Source organism: Epinephelus lanceolatus, chromosome 3 (assembly GCF_041903045.1).
Source record: "Epinephelus lanceolatus isolate andai-2023 chromosome 3, ASM4190304v1, whole genome shotgun sequence".
Classification (NCBI taxonomy): domain Eukaryota; kingdom Metazoa; phylum Chordata; class Actinopteri; order Perciformes; family Serranidae; genus Epinephelus; species Epinephelus lanceolatus.
This window is the reverse complement of record NC_135736.1, coordinates 22,499,149-22,518,483: the sequence shown is the minus strand read 5'-3', so window position 1 is coordinate 22,518,483 and position 19,335 is coordinate 22,499,149. Positions and strand designations below refer to the sequence as shown.

Here is a 19,335-nt window from a genome sequence, read left to right as displayed (position 1 = left end):
CATTGAATGAGAAGGTGTGTCCAAACTTTTGGCCTGTACTGTACATTTGGGCTTTGGATTGTAGGTCAGCCTAATTCCTAAACACAAAAGAATAACTAATATTAGAAGTAATTAATAAAACTGCCCTGCCTCAGGTATGTATCTAAACAATGAGGTGTGTCCCTTTAACAAGTACTGACAAAAAATGTTGAAGGCAGCCGTGAGAACAAAAAGGTTTTTTGAGTCGAACACGCCCTGCTTGTGTTTTCACACTCATATTTATGATGCTCGTTGCTATGGATATAATTCACTTTAGATATCTCAATGGGATGTTTTTACTTTCACTATACTGTATGATGAAAATTCACATAGATAAAGGGAAAAAAGACTGAATAAGTTTGATCTAGTGTCTCACTGAACGTAGTATCTCATTGTGTTCAGTACATGTAGAGGTCCTTTATTCATTATCATTCTGAAATTTAAAATCTTTGGGTTTTGGATTGTTGATTGAATAAAATAAGACATCTAAAGACATAATAATAAATAGCTGCGACTCTTGTCACATTGAGCTTATTGAACTATCTGACATTTTATAAACGGACATGTAAAACAATGACAACAGTGAACAAACTGATTAATTAATAAAGAGAATAACAGTTAGATGCAGCAATGTCAAGCACACAAGCATGGAGTATTTTTTATAAATCTTCACAAAACTGGTCAATTGGCCATGTTAGAAGAAGTGACTGACTGGAGAAAAAAAAACACAACCCTTTGAGGACCTTGACCACAAGCAACTGCATTATTTATTATTTATAGATAGGCTTGTGTTTATGTTTAGTGAAGGTGTGTCCTGTTTAATACTGTACACACCACAAAAACAGGCCCGGAGTTGAGTTTATAGAAAGTATTTGAAATTTAAATCTTAATATTGGTCAGAAAAATCCCAATAACACATTTACTTTAAACAGTTTGGTCCTGGCAGCGTGTATAATCAAATGCTGAAGACAAATTCTGTAAATGACAAAATGTCCTGGATGTCCCAGTTTGATTTCTTTCTCAGAGAGTTTCTTATAATAGGAACGGTTAATGGTACAGTTTATGAGAAAGATGCGATCAACAGGGTGTGTATGAACAGCAACATTGGATCAGAATCAACTTCATCACCAGTGTAATGTGACAAGCTGTCAGCAGTTACACGGACTACAAGTGGGGCTTGTTTGTGTTATTGTGCGACTTTGGTGAATGTGAATTAACCCTTTTAGAGGCCAAAGTCGCACAATCACATAAACTAACTGATCGAGGCAGCAGCAGATCAGCAGCTTCTGTATCCAGCAACGGTAAAGTGGAGTCTCACTTTGAAGAAAGTGATACACCAGCTTTGGTTCACTGTTAGAAATCCCTGTCTGATGGCAAGGTAAAGCTGTGAAAATATTCTAAATATAGTGTAAAATGCAATCAATCTTTTAGGTGGCTAAAATACATTTTGTTGCTGCCCTCCTCCACAGCAATACATTGCTGAACTCAGGGGTGGTTATACATCGATGAAGGATGAAGAACTCATACAACACTTCAAAAATCCAAACTATCCCTTTAAAGTCCAAATGATCTTTGGTATTGTTATCTTATTCTGTTTAAAATTCACTTGGTTTTCATGTTGTTGCTTCTGTTTATTCCACACATGGCAGTTTCAGCTGCAGGTTTGGTGACCCAATTAATCAGAGCAGTTTCCTACAGTAACTTTGTCCAGCAGTTCATTCTTTTCTAAATAAACCCCAAAACGACACTTACAAAAACAGTTTTTTTTTATTGATGAAAGAAAAACTCCAATCAATCACACAACAGTGTAACAGTTCATCTGAACTTTGATGCCTTTAAAAGCTGCAGAGCTGATTGTTAAAACCTGGAGGTTGTTAACTATGCCATCTTTGCATATCCTTTGGGGGGGAGAGGGGCATGCACTTTTTTTTACAGTGGATTATGAAAACAAATGGTTCTATGTTACTGGATACCTGCAAAGGACAACCAATTTAAATCAAAGCTAAATGTAGAGAACTCAGAACAGCAATGCCTTTATGAACTGCAGTGGTCTGCAATGGCTATAAGTCTTTTAAACATCTCATGAATCCATCTTCCAAAACAAGATCAGGGAACTGCTTTGGCACACATACTGTAGAAATGGAAAAGGTTACAGGGAAACATACAGTAAATGGTCCTCTTAAAGACATGCACATACAAACACAAGCTTTTACAGACGCATTCTCAAACTTGGCGCATCGTGTGAAACTGTTTCCACTCACTTCAACAGAGTCACAGGCACTCATGATTTTATATAATGGCATTGCCATGGTTAATAAAAGCTTGAGGTCTTACAGGAATAATCTGCGGTACTCCTTAAAGTTCAGTGTGATTTAAGTATTCATACGTTAAATAGTGCTTGGAACAAAATGATCCCACTTAAAATGATGCGACTCGGCCCATATGCTTTGTTTATTGGGTGGTGCGTGTCATTAAAATAAATCAGGTCTGGTTGGGTTGGACTGAGTGTGTGTGTGTGTGTGTGTGTGTGTGTGTGTGTGTGTGAGAGAGAGAGAAGACATAAGAGGAAAGTACAGTATGTGGCTTCTTCCTTTCAACCAGTGCGTAGGATGATGTGGACTCCAGAGTCAGTAAAAACAGGACCGCTCATGTCTCCCACTTTGAGAGCAAAGGAAGCATCTTCAAAAGGCTTCTGCATTTGACCTAAAACAAAAACACACGTTGTATATTAAAGTAATAAAATGGTTATCCACATTCAAGTCAAAAGTCAAACATAGAGTATCTTGTACATTATCATCTGGCGTGTGTGTGCATAAATTCCTGCGTTTGCTTGAAAGACTCTTTTTATGCCTCTGCGCTGCCAGTAGCTGAAGGTGTTATGGTTTCAGGTTGTCTGTCCCATTCTTGTATACGTGATATCTAAAAAATGCCTTGAGGGAATTTCTTCAAATTTTGGGACAAACATCCACTTTGACTCAAAAATTAACTGATCATAATTTGGTGGTAACAGGTCAAAGGCCAAGGCCACAGTAACCCTGTGTCCATTTTATTCTTATGAATGCAATATCTCCACAACGGCTTGAGGGAATTTCCCGAAATTTTGGCAAAAACGTCAGTTTGGGCTCAACAATAAACTGATAAGATTTTGGTGGTCAAAGGTCAAGGTCAAAGTGAACTCGCGTCTGTCTCATTCTCATGAATGGGATATCTCAGGCAGGCCTGTAGAGACAATTTCCTCAAATTTGGCAGAAACATGCACTTGGACTGAAGAATAAACTGATTAGAATTTGATGGTTGAAGGTCAAAGGTCAAGGTCACTGTGACCTCACAAATCATGTTAATACTGACAAAATTTCAAACAAATGTCCAATAGAATAAGATGATGAAGTGATAAAAATTTTATATCCAAAAGGTCAAAGGTCAACTTTACTGTGATGTCATAATATCCTGGCGGCACAGTGATGCAGTGGTTAGCATTGTTGCCTCACAGCAAGAGAGTTTGAACCTGGGGATGGGGGAGCCCTTCTGTGTGGAGTTTGCATGTTCTCCCCGTGTCAGCGTGGGTGCTCCAGCTTTCTCCCACAGTCCAAAGACATGCAGGTTAACTGGTGACTCTAAATTGTCCGTAGGTGTGAATGTGACTGTGAATGGTTGTCTGTCTCTATGTGTCAGCCCTGTGATAGTCTGGTGACCTGTCCAGGGTGTACCCTGCCTCTCGCCCAATGTCAGCTGGGATAGAGTCCAACCCCCCTCAAACAACCCGACAGGACAGGCGATTACAGAAAATGAATGAATAAGTGAATCATAATGTTCTGCATAAACACTTTTCTGGCCTTTATTCAACGTCATATCTCAGGAACAGATGGGGGGACATTTGGTCTGACTCTGATTTGGTGACACTGATCATATCTGTCCACCTTGAAATTGTGGTGTATAGATCTTCAGTGCTCCACTGCTGCCAGGGGGATGTGTGTTAAAGATCCATGTTTTAGAATATACAGCTTCTCTGAGTGCAGCAACATTTGAAGCATTGTCCGCTGTCATGGCTACATGTGAGTCTGGACAGACATGGATGTAAACTGCAACAGCAACTTGACTGGTTCCCAAAGGCATGCAACTGCAAGGTGGCAATTCTAGTTTATTTTTTAATCATCTTTTACAATATTCATTATTGAACTTTTATTGTTTATTTGGTTTCACTTTCAGTCTGGGCGTGTCATATGGGCATGGCCAGTAATTGCTATTAAGCTGGAAACTTGCCACCACAGTGCTGGTAAATAAGAGCAACGGTGCCAGAAATAAACAAAATGAAAACGAAACAAAACTTTGGCAAACAACACACAAACTCTGTGCATGGAGTGAAAGCACTCACTTGGGTGGAATGACCTTTTAAATTCCTGGCTAATTAGGGCATACAGGTGCCTACCAACAGTGCTCATGAACCAAATTTACCTACCAAAGTAAAACTTCCTGCACTAAAACTCTTCCTGGAGGTAAATCCAGTTTTTGTTCTTCATTATGATATTGTCAACAAATGCCACGAAAAGACCAAAACCAACAATACATTAGTTTCCAAATTATTTCTGAATTTCCTACCCAGCCTGTGCCACTCAGCCACAAGTTCATTTGTTCCTACTTAAGACAGATATCTTGTAAGAACAGTCACAAATAAATAGCTTCCTTTAAAAAAAGACTAAATAATTTCCTAAAATGTCCCGTTTGAGACTATTTTCAGCTGCAGATTAATACACATTAACCAGACTTATCCGCTAACCCACACTTCTGTAACTCGCCTCTATTTTATCCTGTATTCATTATGTACAGAGCAGCAGATTAGCTTCAGATAGACACTATATCACAATACATCTTTTGCATTTCTTTTTCTTGTGTAACAATGTTTGTCAGTGTTATCCTGATAAATAAGCTGACAAAAAACCCAACATATTAAAACATACTTAGCAACTTATGGCATATCTGTTTAACTTTTGTGGGCTGCCTCAAGGACATAAAGAATTGGATGGCACAGAACGTCCTTCAGCTGAAAGAGGGCAAATCAGAAGTCCTCTTTGCCCCCGTGACTCAATCGAAGGGATTTCTGACCAGCTCAGTAAAGAAATGCAGCAGTAAAAGCCAGCTTTTTTCAACGTGCACCATTTCCAAAATCAAGCCATTTCTCTCCCTCAAAGACCTGCAAATAGTCACCCAAGCTCTCATCTTCTCCCATTCAGACTACAATAAATCTCTGTACACTGGTATTAATCAGTCCTCTCTGTCTCACCTCCAACCTATTCAGAATGCCGCTGCCAGACTCCTCACAGGAACCTGGAGGAGAGACCATATCACACCCGTTTTAGCCTCTGTCCACTGGCTGCCTATAAAGCTCAGAATTGACTTTAAGGTTCTCCTGATTGTGTAGAAAGCCCTAAATGGGCTGGCCCCATCCTATATGGCAGACCTTCTAACCCCCTACTCTACGCCCAGGTCCCTTAGGTCAGCTGACCTGGGGCTCCTGGCTGTCCCACGCTCCGGACTTAAGCTCAGTGGTGATCGTGCCGTTGCTGTGTGTCCCCCAAACTGTGGACCAGCATCCCGCTCCCAATCAGATCCACCCCCACTATTGATGTTGAGGCTCAAAACACAGGCCTGTGTGTGTTGTGTCACTAAGCTGTGTACCTGACAGTTGTGTTGCCTGTCGTGTATGTGTTTTTGGCATTATATTCCTTCTGTACAGCACTTTGGTCAATGTGAGTTGTGTTTAAATGTGCTTTATAAATAATATGAGTTGAGCTGACTTATGTATCTATGAATAGGGTTAGCACTTGTTTGTGTGTGTGTGTGTACCTCTGCCAAATAATCCCAAATCTCCACCGTTCTTAGCTGAGCTGCAGTCGCTGAACTGAGAAGCCAGGGACTCAAACTTCTCCTCTCCAGACTTGATCTCTTCTATGTATTCTGCTCACAACAGAGAAATAAAGAACAAAGTCAGGATGCTGATCAGACCTGATCACGCCCCCCCCTCCCCCAAACTCCCTCCTTGATGCCTTACGCACTCTGTATGAGTTCCAGGGCCTCCTCTTTAGTCCGTGTGATATTTTGTTCCCGCCAAGAAGATGGACGTCGTGACTGATTATGTTTCACCAGGAGGTGAGAGCAGCGTACCTGAGTGAGAGAGTGAAGAAACAAACTGATCAGAATCAATAAGATGTGTTTGCTGAGTTGTGCCAGTCTTTGTTTGTCTCTTAGATAGGCCAGGACCACTTTCTAATAAGACATATAATGATTTATAAGTTATAACTAATGCTTTATCATTGTTTATAAAGCATTTACTGATGCTTTACAGATAATTAATACTTAAACCAATATGTTGTTAAGAGAAACACGTGACTCTTTAGGGATTTACTGACATGACTTTGGACTTCATGGCTCAGTAGGAAGTGAGTGGATATTAATAAAGTGTTTTGAGTTTCTTACTTGAGCGGTAAATGGAAGTCATAAAGATTTATACACCATTAACTGATTGGCTCAGGAGCTATAAATGTAAATAAGTCATAAACCAACACTGTGCACCCAAACTTTGTGTAAACCCAGTAAACTCAATTTGAAATTCTAATGGAGACGCCGAAGTCTCCAAAGATGCCATTATGTCTAAATTTTGTGCATGTAGTGAAATGATGCACAAGGAATCTTGAATATTTCCATCTGATGGAGTAGAGCGACCTTGGGTTGAATTTTCTCTCAGAGTAAATACCATATCATTTTAATGAAGAGCTGGAAGAACATCAAACTGAATATTATAATTAGTTAATGGTCAGTCGCCGTTACTAGCATGTTTTGGGTAACTGATTAATTGTTTGGGCAATTTTTCAATATTTGCTGGTTCCAGGTTCTCAACTGAGATGATTTTCTGATTTTCTTTTCATGATAATAAACTGAATAAATTTGGGCTTTTGATTATATTCATTCATTCATTTTCCATAACCTCTTATCCTGTTAGGGGTCGTGAGGGGGCTGGAGCCTATCCCATATGACACTGGGTGAGAGGCAGGGTAGACCCTGGACAGGTCACAAGACTATCGCAGGGCCGACACATTAACCCAGACAACAATTCATGCTCGCATTAACACCTACGGACAATTTAGAGTCACCAATTAACCTTTGAATTGTGGGAGGAAGCCAGAGTACCTGGGGAAAACCCAGGCTGACGCAGGGAGAACATGCAAACTCAATTATAAGTAATAAAACCGCCCTGCCTCAGGCACCTATCTAAACAATGAGGTGTGTCAACAAGTACTGACCAAAAATGTTGAAGGCAGCCGTGAGAACAAAAAGGTTTTTCAAGTTGAACACACCCTACATCTGTTTTCACAGACTCATTTTTTATGATGCTTGTTGCTATAGATATCGTTCACTGTAGGTGTATCAATGGGATGTTTTTACCTTCACTGTACTGTATGATGAAAATTCAAGCAGACAGAATTAAACAAAAAAAGACTGAATAAGTTTGATCTAGTGTCTCATTGAACGTAGTATCTCATTGTGTTCAGTACATTTAGAGGTCCTTTATTCATTATCATTCTGAAATTTAAAATCTTTGGGTTTTGGATTGTTGATTGAACAAAATCTACAGACATAATAAATAAAAATCTTGTAACTTTGAGCTTTGGGAAGTTATGACTGACATTTTTCACTATTTTCTGACATTTTATAAACGAATATATAAAACAATGACAACAGTAAACAAACTGATTAATTAATAAAGAGAATAACTGTTAGATGCAGCAATGTCAAGCACACAAGCATGGAGTATATTCAGAAATATTAACAAAATTAATTTTCAACAGAAAACTAGCCGTGTTAGAAGAAGTGACTGACTGGAGAAAAAAACCCCACAACCCTTTGAGGACCTTGACCACAAGCAACTGAGCAATTTTAGCTCCTTCTACTCATGTACAAATACGCTTGTGTTTAAGTTAAGTGAAGGTGTGCCCTGTTTAATACTGTACAGACCACAAAAACAGACTCGGAGTTGAGTTTATAGAAGGAAACAGAAATTTAAATCTTAATATTGGTCAGAAAAATCGAACTTACAAATGTACTTCAAACAGTTTGGTCCTGGCAGTGTGTATGATCAAATGATGAAGACAAAGTCTACAAATAACAAAATGTCCTGGATGTCCCAGTTTGATTTCTTTCTCCCTCTGACAAAGAGTTTCTAAAGATAGGAACCGTTAATGGTACAGTTTATGAGAAACATGCAATCAACAGAGTGTGTACAAACAGTAACATTGGATAAGAATTAAATTAATCATCAATGTAAAGTGAAAAGCAGTCAGCAGTAACAGACTACAGGTAGGCCTGGGCGACATGGACAATAAATAATACTGCAATATTTTTAAGCTATATGGCGATACACAATATATATCTCGATATTTTCAAGTCTTCTGCTGTGGACTGAAATACTCATCTACTAAAGAGATAACTGTTACTATGAAGTTAAATAAAGGACTGCTGAGGAGGACTGAAACATCAGTATAAAGTCAGCAGGGTGTCGAAGTGCTTTGCCTCAGCAGTCTTACAGAGCTGCGATATTTCTGCAAAGCACCAGATGTCACTGTTACCTCTTTTCAGTTGGAAGTCCCAAAGCTTCATAAAGCCCCGTCCACTCATTAATTTAATCATCACATTACTAAACTTTGTCAGACTTGCTTTTATCTTATGTTAAAAAGCACTTTGTAACACTTACTTCGAAAGCGTTTTTTGTTCTTTGTAGTGTGAACCTCCTTCCTTCAACAATTTTGCAAATTTATGCACAAAACTACCACTTCTAAAAACTACAAAGCAGTCATTTTAACTCGTATATTTTTTTCAAATATTTCTACTATAATTTCCTTCTACTCTATATTTATGTTTATTTACTTTTGCAATACTTGCTTTTATTTTGAATGTCATTTTTCCTGACCTGTCCTGATCCTGTTTATTTTGTACACCAAAGCAAATTCCTTGTATGTGAAAACCAGTTTGAAATAAAGCACTTTCTGATTCTAATAAAAGTTTACTGTTATAATGAAAAGTGCATATAAAATACTACACATAATAACCTTATCTGGCTCTCCACGGCCATCTCCCACTGGACGTTCCCACTGGCTGTTATTGGTGTTGCGATTAAAGTAGTACACTCTGCCTGGAGGGCAAAGAAGAGACAGTCATTAAAGCTGCATTCATTGATTCTTTTAAACAAATGGAGGCAGCAGAAAAAGCAGAACATTCAATATTAACACCTTACAAAGTTGATATGGCAACTGTGTTTGGGGACGCACTGACCTAATAGCCCAGGGCTGTATTCCAAAAGGCAGGATTAGTGAAAGCCCGGTTAATCCTGAGATTTAGGGAAACTTGGGTTTTCAGTTTCAGAAAGAGAAGTAACTTAAAACCTAACCTGCTTGCTGGCAGGTTTTCTTCAGCAAACCCTGAGTTTCTCACAGTTTCCTCCCTCTTACAAAGGCAGACACGCTGTTTCATTTTATCATGATTCAGTCTGTATCAAAGCACATCATTAAAGGTTTACTGTATGTCAGAATCTAAATCCTGGTTGGGTTTTAGTTTGTTACCCAGGACTATCTTAAGTTACTGCTTTAATGTGCTGTCAGTCATTTCTGCCCTCACATGAAAATATCACAAAGCATCAAGTCGCCCTCACGTCACTGCAGACAGCTGTCAGTTTGTTACAGCAGTCCCACTAAAATGTTTGTCGGACATAATGTGTCATCTTAGTTAAAAAATCAGTATGAAGCTTTAGTCAGATCAACCAATAATAATCTCCATCTCTCATGATGTGACTGGTCGCACCGATGGAAAATAATTCCTTTAATATCTGAGATTACATGTTAAAATTTCTGAGTGAGCAGGATCGTGGTGCAGCTGCAGAATGAAAGTGAGTTTTTAAAAAGACTGCATAGAGTCTGAACCTGTTTTAACAGCATCTCAGTTTTAATTTACTGCATTTTTTGAAGTAGCTGAAATAAAACCAATGGATGCTCGACTGTGGCCTGTTGCTCTACTAAAGTGCAAATCACCAGCCACATTATTACTGGATCTGATTACAATTATGTCTCGGTCTTTGATTTATGTATTTTAATCTAATTTTTCAGTTGCTGGCTTCTGTGTTTTGTCACCGTCAGACTACAGCTGAACAAATATATTACAAATGTAATGTAGGCTATGGCCGAAATGACTAATTAATGTAAACACTTGATAAAACTTTATTGCGTCAACTTATCAACATGTCTCCCCGCTCTGACTAAGGCTCTTTAAAAAAAACAAACAAACATAAATATACACAGTGCACATACAGGCCCACACATACATGACAAATTAATCATAATCCTGCCGAGCTCCAGCGGCAGAGCTCACAATCCCAATCATTAATATCTGTATATTGACTGGATTTAAATGGAGGCTCTGTCCTTTATGTACCTGTTGCCATGGTGAATCATAGTATCGGAGCTCCACTGATGGATTTGTTCATTCACTGCACGTAACTCATAACTGAGAGTGAACATAGTCAGAGCTGATTGAACAATGTGATCAACTGAAAACTGAGTTTTCCATCTCAGGGTTCATTAACTCAGAGCTCAGGGTTAGGTTAGACTCAGAGTTTGCTGGAACAGACCTCAATAGCAATATTAGCTTCATTTAGCAGATCATGTACTGGCTCTGACGTGACTGATCCACATTATCATGTCATATCATCTTATGACATTAAGGGTTTCTGTAATCAGTTGTTTTAATGTAGTCACAATAGATCACATAAAATATATTTTCCAATGAGTTCTTCATAATAAGATGTACTGCTTTTAGATGTGGGAAAAGGGGAGTGTTGGAACTCTGTTGAGCCTGAGTTGAGGTATCAGAACCAGCCCAGAGTCCAAAATTCACTCTGCTTTGAGCTCCATCTTGGTGTACATTGACCCCTGAGGAAAATATGTGGCTATGAAAAAAATATGGGAAAACATAGCTATGAATATTATATGCAATTTCTGCCTATAGAGGCCCCAAAATGCCACATACTGGACCTTTAGGCTACATGAAAATCCTCTTGGATCAGCTGGAAAATGCATTTTCACAAAGCTGAAAACTGGGCTGTTTTTCAGACACCATGAAAAGTTGACTTTTTAGAAATTTGTGGTTCTCAGAGGACAGTGAAGCTACAAAGTTATGATGTAGTGTAAATCAGCACATCAGCAGAATCAGCCAAAATGCTGATAGTATCAGTACATCATCTGTGTCGGACGATATTGGCTTTAAAATGAACTATCAGAATCGGCCATCATGCTTTTTTTAAATTTGCACAATGAATGAATATTATATGCACTGAGAAGTATTATACTTCATCTGCTGGTGGGCCATCATGATAAGAGTATGCATGTACAGTATGATTTTAATTCCACGACTTGATGATCACTAAAATTAGGTGGGGAAAAAAAGTGGATATATTGATATTGGTCAAATGAGTTGTTACATATCGGCATATGGGATATGGTGCATCCTTGATATGATGATCTTACAGAGTATGATGCATTGCTGTAGATTAAACTTACTGACAAAATATCAATAACATAAAATTAGCACAGGCTCAATCTACAGCAGTGAAATACAACATACACATTAATGCATCAGTCATATTCCAAAAACATCACATTTTACAGTAAAACACTGACAGGGAACATCTTACTGCAGAATGACTACTTCTGCTTATGATACTGTAAGTATGCTTGGCTGATACGTAATTACATACTTCTGTTTAAGTAAGGTGTTGAATGCAGGACTTTAACTTGCAGAGTATTTTCACAGTGTTGTGTTAATATGTAATACTCAGATAAAGGATCTAAATACTTCCACCACTGTTGTGCTGCAGCCTATGAGCCACAGCTGTGTAGAAGAAGGGTAAACTATTAAAGATTTATGTTTTAAATGGGACCGGACTGTAGTAAGCTTTTCTGCAACCCAACATAAAGGAGTAAAAATAATGCTGAGGCTGCACGTGAAGCTCTGGAGCAGTATGACGTCATGCAGGGCCCTGCAGCAGCCAGGTTGAATGGATCAGCCCTGGCGCGCAATCATGAAACAACACACCTAATAACAGCCAAACACCACATTTAACAAAACACACCTATAACACCGAGATACCCATCACTAGTTTCAGCATATCGCCATTAAAGTTACACCCCCATCTGCCTCGTTTCAACAGTAGTACACGGTGCTGGTGCTGCTAGCTAGTTAGCTAAGTTTACTGACATATCACCATTTAGCAAGGTAGCCAGTATTAGTTTCCTCTTGTGTGTTCATTACCTGAATTGCGGCTCATTCTCTTCTCCCACCCTGGCGGTAACTTCTCCTCGTCTGCCATTATTTTGTGTCAGTAGCAGCGTTTTACAAATTTAATTTCAATGAAGCTACCGTGTGACAGGTTGGGCTGCAGCTTAGCTAAGTACACTACGACAGTTGGCACTGTGTTTACGGTACGAGTTGTTTTCAGAATCAGGACCCGCCTTTATCTGTCCTGTCATAGGCTGATTCGGGCTGTCAATCATCACTGCGCGCATTTGATTGGTCGAAAGTGTAAGCTACGCAACTGCATCAGCAGGACACAGAGCGTTCCAGAAAATATAATCGACACGGTGGTTTTCGTTATTCTGTTGTGAATTTCCAGGTAGGAATATCACATTAGACACATTGTTATTGTAGATGTAACCGTACTCGGCATTTTAAAGGCAAGATGTAGGTTTCCGTGTGTGCTTTGTAACATGATGCACGTCGGTCTGTACAATATTGTACAGTAGCGACGTTGTGAGCTGTAACGTTAGCTAGCTAATGTTAGCAAACGTCAAACTAAACCTGTTTGTTATGAACTGAATTTAAAGCCCCCTTTTCTTCTCTGTGGCACACTGTGATTAAACCACATTAGCTATAGCTTCTAACTAGCTATGTGTACGAGTATTACTGCCCAAAGTTGTGTGGGTGATGCTTTTAAGCGACGCAACCCTCACATGTTATGCTAACTCTGTCTCATTTTCTTCTGCTTACAGGAACCGAAGATGATCGAGGTTGTTTGCAACGATCGTCTGGGCAAGAAAGTCCGCGTCAAGTGCAAGTATCCTTCACTGAAACTGTGGCGATAATCCGGACTATCGCATCCTGCCACATGTGTAACACCTGGGCCCGCGTAAGGCTAACGTGGAGTTAGCATTAGCTGAAGAGTTGATACGTTTCAAGTGTCACATTAGCAACAGTTACAGAAAAGTAGTTGTTTCTGATGAAACTCTTGTATCTAAGGCCTCCTCTCCAATACAACATGTATCATATAACAGTGATATATATATATATATATATATATATATATGTGTGTGTGTGTGTGTGTGTGTGTGTATGTGTATATATATACTTATCTATCTATCTCAGAAAAATCTCACACAAGTAAAACTAGACTATATGTTTGTGGTAGACAGATGTACAGTAATTGCAAAGTGAATGAACTGTAATGTAAACAGGAAAGTTGTAATGTGTGTGTATAATGAGGAGAAATAATATATTGAGATCTGCTGGCTGGAATGCCATAAGCATATGATTTACATAATTTTCCTATCAGGGTAGAAATATTTGATCGAAGGATGAAGATAATGTCTCAGTACAGCTCGTTATTGATTTGCAGTGACCCTTCCGCTTAAAGGGAAGCTTCACCCACAAAATTACCTTTGTATATCAGCCAGTCATGCTGTTACCTTGATTCAAGTAAACTTTGTTTTTCTCACATGCCTCCACAGAAAACAGCGACCACATTGGTTTATTGATTGATTGTGGATCATGTTTAACAACAGCAAAACTATATCAAAACATCCTCTCACACAACTCATGCAGTATAATCTCATTTAAGTCTCATTTATCCAATTGTAAGCGCAGCACTTCCCAAACACATGGGTTTTAGTTAAAGAAAAACCCCTCAGTATTGGAGCTTCACTTTCAGTTTATTTAAAAATAGTAATGCTTTCGTGAATATGCATGTGCTTGGAGAGTACTGAGCATAAGACTGCATAAATGAGACTTGGATAATATTGCATGAGCTGTGTAAGTTTGTTAACCAATATTTGATACAGTTTTGCTGATGTTAATTGTAGCCCCTAGGGATGCATGATAACTTTTCTTTTAAACCGATAACCGATAACTTTCAGCTCCTAAAGGCTGATACCGATAACTGATACCCGATAACACACACACATATACATCATATATATATATATATATATATATATATATATATATATATATATATATATATATATATATATATATATATATACCTAAGATCATGACATCAATACTATGATCAAAACTAAAACAGTTTTGACTCTTTAAATAAGAGATATTTATTTTTTCCAATGAAAAACTATTGGCAAGCATCTCAAACATTTTCGAAAAGATATCAAACAAAAAACTATTTGATATCTCAAATGAACATCAATTTAAATAAGGTGCATTACTTACTGATATAAAAATAAAGGCCCCTTGAACTGATGCAAATACATGCATGGGGATTACAAACTGAAAAAGTTCATTCCAGAAGTTCAAGCGACACGCCGCTGCTAAATGAATGTAGTGGAAACACCGATATGTACTGTGGAGTTTTAGTGCCGCGGTCTACCGTTGGTACCAGTATACCGTGCAAAGTGTGAGAGAGAGTGTGCGCGTGTGTGCGCGCGTGCGTGTGTGTGTATGTGTGAGAAAGAGAGAGAGTGTGTGCGTCTGTGTGAAATTATGACCGAGTTAACGAGTTGTTTTCCGACATGAGGGGGTATTCTTGAATTTTCCCAGTCAGAAAGAGTTTTTCTGATTATGCAGGCCATTCAGGTCTCATAGTGGGAGCGGGGCACTGCCGTGCTGACAAAATTATATATGTTATCGGGGCTATTCGTCATGATAGCGGACTTATGGGAATGACGTAATAATTTCCTGTTATCGGCCCGATAATTATCGGCCCGATAGTTATCGTGCACCCCTAGTAGCCCCCAATCAGTCAATGAATCAATATGGTCACCATTTTCCATGGATGCATGCAAGATTTTGGGATTTTGTGGGATGCCTTTTAAAGGAACAAGTAGACCCAAACCGTCCCAGCAGCAGTGTAGGCATATTCACTGTAACAGCTATTTTCATCAGAGATTAATCTGCAGATTATTGTTTTTTAAATTACCCAGTTTCCTATAGCCTAAGATGACATCTTTATATAATTTTTTTTTTTTTGCTATCCAAAACCCAGAAGTATTGAGTTCACTTTCCTCACAAATGCTCTGTGTAAAATGCACTGTCTGTAGCCACAGTAGGTGCCTGGGTTAGTCAAACCACATTTGAGGAACTGGGCTCTGTTTGCAAATTTAAGCAACAAATTGTGTGTATCTGATTTTTTTTTCACTGTGCTATCACGTTGCTACTTCCTTAATCACGGTGTTTCAGCTCTGAGGACACAATTGGAGATCTGAAGAAGCTCATTGCTGCACAGACAGGAACACGATACGAAAAGATTGTATTAAAGAAATGGTAAATTGCTTATCTGGATTACTGCCCATGATAAGAGTTTCTACGGCTGTCTTCTGTTAGCAGCTAAACTTCCCTCTTCTGTTCCCACAGGTATACCATATTCAAGGACCATGTGTCATTGGGTGACTGTATCCTTAAATAATCTTTTCAGCCACTCTGTCACTAGCTCTGTAGTAATACTGATGATGATTCATAGAGATCTTATTACTTTTCAAACTTAATAAGTTAGCATCTGATAATTTTAATTTCCACAGGTCCACTTGGGCAAATACATCCAAAACTTTTTGCATTTGTAGATACCAAGCAGCAACCTACGGCTCTGAAAAATTAAGCCAGCATGAGGTGCTAAAAACTGTAGTTCTTGCAACGGCCACTTGTTCTGTTAACGTTTACAGTTCCCATAGAACACCATGTTAAAACGCCCAACTTTATAGCTGAAATAAACATGTTTACAGCCTTGTACAAAAAACGGATTTGGTCTCTCTAGCTCCTTTCCCCATTTATGACAACTGTACGGGAGGCGAATTTGTATGTTACTAACCTGTTTACATGTGATTAAAGCTCAGGAAGGCAGTTTAATATTGGCTCCATTGGGGGGGGGGAAGTCCGACACTAAACTTGAAGCATATTGTAATTCAAGTGGACTGAGAACACTAGACATCTGCTCCTCTTCTTGGCTCTGTATTTTGGCTCCAGAAAATCCAACCTGTGATAGGAGACTTTGGCCAGTCATGCAATTTTGCAAATACAGATGTGCGTGCATGTTCCGTCAGTGAGAACCTGATTTATTGGCGGAAAATCCTGCAGAGAAAGTTGCTCTTCCAGCACTGACAACAACTGCCCTTCAAAACGGTCTTAACAGAAAGAGAGTCTTTACAAGTATGTGTCAGTATCGGCGGAGAGTTTCAGAAATGAACAGAAAATGTTGCTAATAGTTTAGCCTCCTGCTAATTGGAGCCAAAGGTAACTAATGTTAAAGATGGCCTTAAATCACAGTGTCTTCCTGCTTTCTCCCTGCTGCCACAGACAACCTTGCTGGGATTTGAGTGGGCGGCAGCTCTGGAGACAGACCCTCAGTCAGTGGCCACCGCAACCCAAATTCAGTCAGCGCAAATCTCAGATTCGGGGGACATGACAGCCCCAACTTCCAGCCAGATCAACAAACTTTCTGTTACACTGTGACACCTGGGGCTGGGGGATTTATGCTGGCCAAATTTTGACCTGCTACAGCTGCTAACCGAAGGTCTGTCTCCCAATTGCTGCCTGCTCTTAGCCTGGGGAAGCAGTCCATAGCAGCAGGGAGTGAGACAGAGGGGACCATGCAGTGTCTAGCAAGTTAATTATCTCATTTGTGGTCTGAAAAACACACGACAGCCCTCTCTAGGCTTAGAAATGGGATTCCAGAACAATGGGTGATGTCACAGTGGCTGTGTTAATTATTATTATCCTGTCTAGGGCAGAAAATACATCCACTGATATGGATGAAGCGACCCTTGTAATATACACGCAGCTGCATGTTATGATTTATTGTTGGAGATCGTGGTTAAAAAAATGACTGACATATTTATTCCCCTCAGTCTGTGTTGTTTGTCAGAATATGTTAGCAGTGATAAGTTAATTCTAATTATCTTTACACACTTCGGATAACTACAGCAGTTACTTTCCTTTATATAAAAGCAGAAGGAACATTTTTCTGATGTGTTTATTTTTGCGACATGAACTCATAAAAAATGTTTTCAGTGAAATGAATCTTATGTATGAAAGTTAATTTGTACCAAGCTAAATACAAAGTGGGGCAGAACTATTTTATCATCTTGATCTGTTGTACTTAACCACGGCCTCTGCAGATGAAATCCACGATGGGATGAACCTGGAGCTGTACTATGCATAGACAAGGGAACCACAGGTCAATGCCACACATACGACCCTCTTCTTGTTCACACAAGAAAGTACACATACACCCTCACCCAGATGGGATCCGTCATGGGAAACCACCATGATCATACAACACGACAGGAGGAGAGAAGGAGCCGTATCCACAGAGCAGAAAACACGCATTGACCTCAGTTTTAGCTTATGATTTTTGCCCATAAATTGTGTTAAATACATGTTGTTTTTGTTTTGATATTTTGGAATTAAAGCAGATATTTACCTACCTACAAGGCCGAGTGCTTCTTTTCTATTAGTTGTGTTTGACATACCTCATGTATGTGTAACCCTTCTCCAAATGAATGATGTCCACATTGACGAATCATACATTTTACTTGATGCAAAAGTTGCTTAAGCCTTTAATTCCAAATCAAACATTTTGAATGCAGAACTTATACTTTTACATTTTACTGTAATATTGACACTTTGACGTAAAGGAGTACCTCACCCACAAAATAGATGTTGGTAAATCTTACAGTCACACCATGTTACCCAGAATTCCTGAAGAACACCTCCATGAAGGTGAGTTTTGATTTGTTGGATGATTGGGGGCCACCTTAACAACAGCAAAACTGTATCAAAACATAAGTTTGCAGACTCTTACACAGCTCTTGCAGTATAATCCATGTCTCGTTATGAAGTTAATTTCTTAACTTATGTTCAAGAGCAGGGCCATGCCTCAGCCATGCCTCAACCACACCCGATTACCTGCCAACCCTACTATATACCTGGTCAACCCAACCCACCAACATTCCTTCATCCCCTCTTCACTTCTTTCCTCATCTCTCCTCATTCAATCTGCTGCATACCTCTCCCATGTCTCATTCTAGGTACTGTCTGGGGGGCCTGTAATCAGCTCGGGGGTAGTTAAAATGCCTGAGACAGAACCCCCACACTGAGTCTCCCTGTGCCCGATCTCCAGTTCATCCTCCCAGACAAACCTCACAGAAGACATCTCTCTTCCACCTTCACCCCCCACTTACATCCATTACATCCATTACATCCATTCACCAGTCGGAAACAACTAACCTGAACTAAAATGAAACAGTTTAAAGACATATTGTTGTGGTGTGGTCCTTGCAAATGAATATCCAGGTGTGTTAGCAGTACTTCCCAAACGTGCATTTTCACAAAAAACATTAGTATTGGAGTCTGGCTTTGAAATGATCATAGATAATAGATTCCTTTAAGTAAAAGCTCAGTGTATTATCTAACCATTACTTGGTCTGTTTTCCAATGATGTAGGCTGGACCTCAGATTCACTCGTTTGGTGTTTCATCCTGCTGTCTTTGTGTTTTTTTGGCACTGTGTTTCTTTGATACCTGCTGATTATTGTCTGGCACCTAGCTGCTATCTTTTTATAAAGCCCTGACCTCACCCGAGCGCTGTGAGGACACGCCCATAAACATCCCGCACACAGTAAATAACTACAAAAGATAATACAGGCAGAGGGCAAAATGTTGTCAAACAAATACACGGCCACACACTTCTCGTGGGTCATAAGTGACGATTGAGAGGCTACAGCATACAATATTTGAGACAACAGTGCTTCCAACTTTGTGGCAACAGTTTGGAGGTGACCCTTTAATAAAGGTCCAATGTGTAGGATTTAGGGGGATACATTTGCAAAAAATAGAGTATGTTCTTTTTGTGTATAATCACCTGAAAATAAGAATCATGTTTTCGTTACCTTAGAATGAGCCATTTAGATCTATGTAAGGGGCGGGTCCTCGTCCACGGAGATTGCCATGTTGCACCACCATGTTTCTACAGCAGCCCAGAACGGACAAACCAAACACT

The 19,335-nt window shown here is 39.3% G+C and overlaps 2 protein-coding genes across 2 annotated transcripts; one reads left to right on the top strand and one right to left on the bottom strand.

Annotated features, from left to right (window-relative positions):
• Window positions 1-1,766: 1,766 nt before the first annotated feature.
• On the bottom strand, window positions 1,767-12,528 carry pin1 (peptidylprolyl cis/trans isomerase, NIMA-interacting 1). Its single transcript, XM_033623226.2, has 5 exons — window positions 12,367-12,528; window positions 9,117-9,199; window positions 6,069-6,177; window positions 5,860-5,970; window positions 1,767-2,721 (listed from the first exon to the last, which is right to left on the bottom strand). The coding sequence occupies exons 1-5, from the start codon at window positions 12,422-12,424 to the stop codon at window positions 2,612-2,614; spliced, it is 471 nt and encodes a 156-aa protein (XP_033479117.1). The 5' UTR covers window positions 12,425-12,528; the 3' UTR covers window positions 1,767-2,611.
• Window positions 12,529-12,595: 67 nt separating this feature from the next.
• Window positions 12,596-17,768, top strand: ubl5 (ubiquitin like protein 5). Its single transcript, XM_033623059.1, has 5 exons — window positions 12,596-12,727; window positions 13,104-13,168; window positions 15,523-15,606; window positions 15,697-15,734; window positions 17,454-17,768. Exons 2-5 carry the CDS (start codon window positions 13,113-13,115, stop codon window positions 17,495-17,497), a joined length of 222 nt encoding a protein of 73 aa, XP_033478950.1. The 5' UTR covers window positions 12,596-12,727; window positions 13,104-13,112; the 3' UTR covers window positions 17,498-17,768.
• The last annotated feature ends 1,567 nt before the right edge of the window (window positions 17,769-19,335 follow it).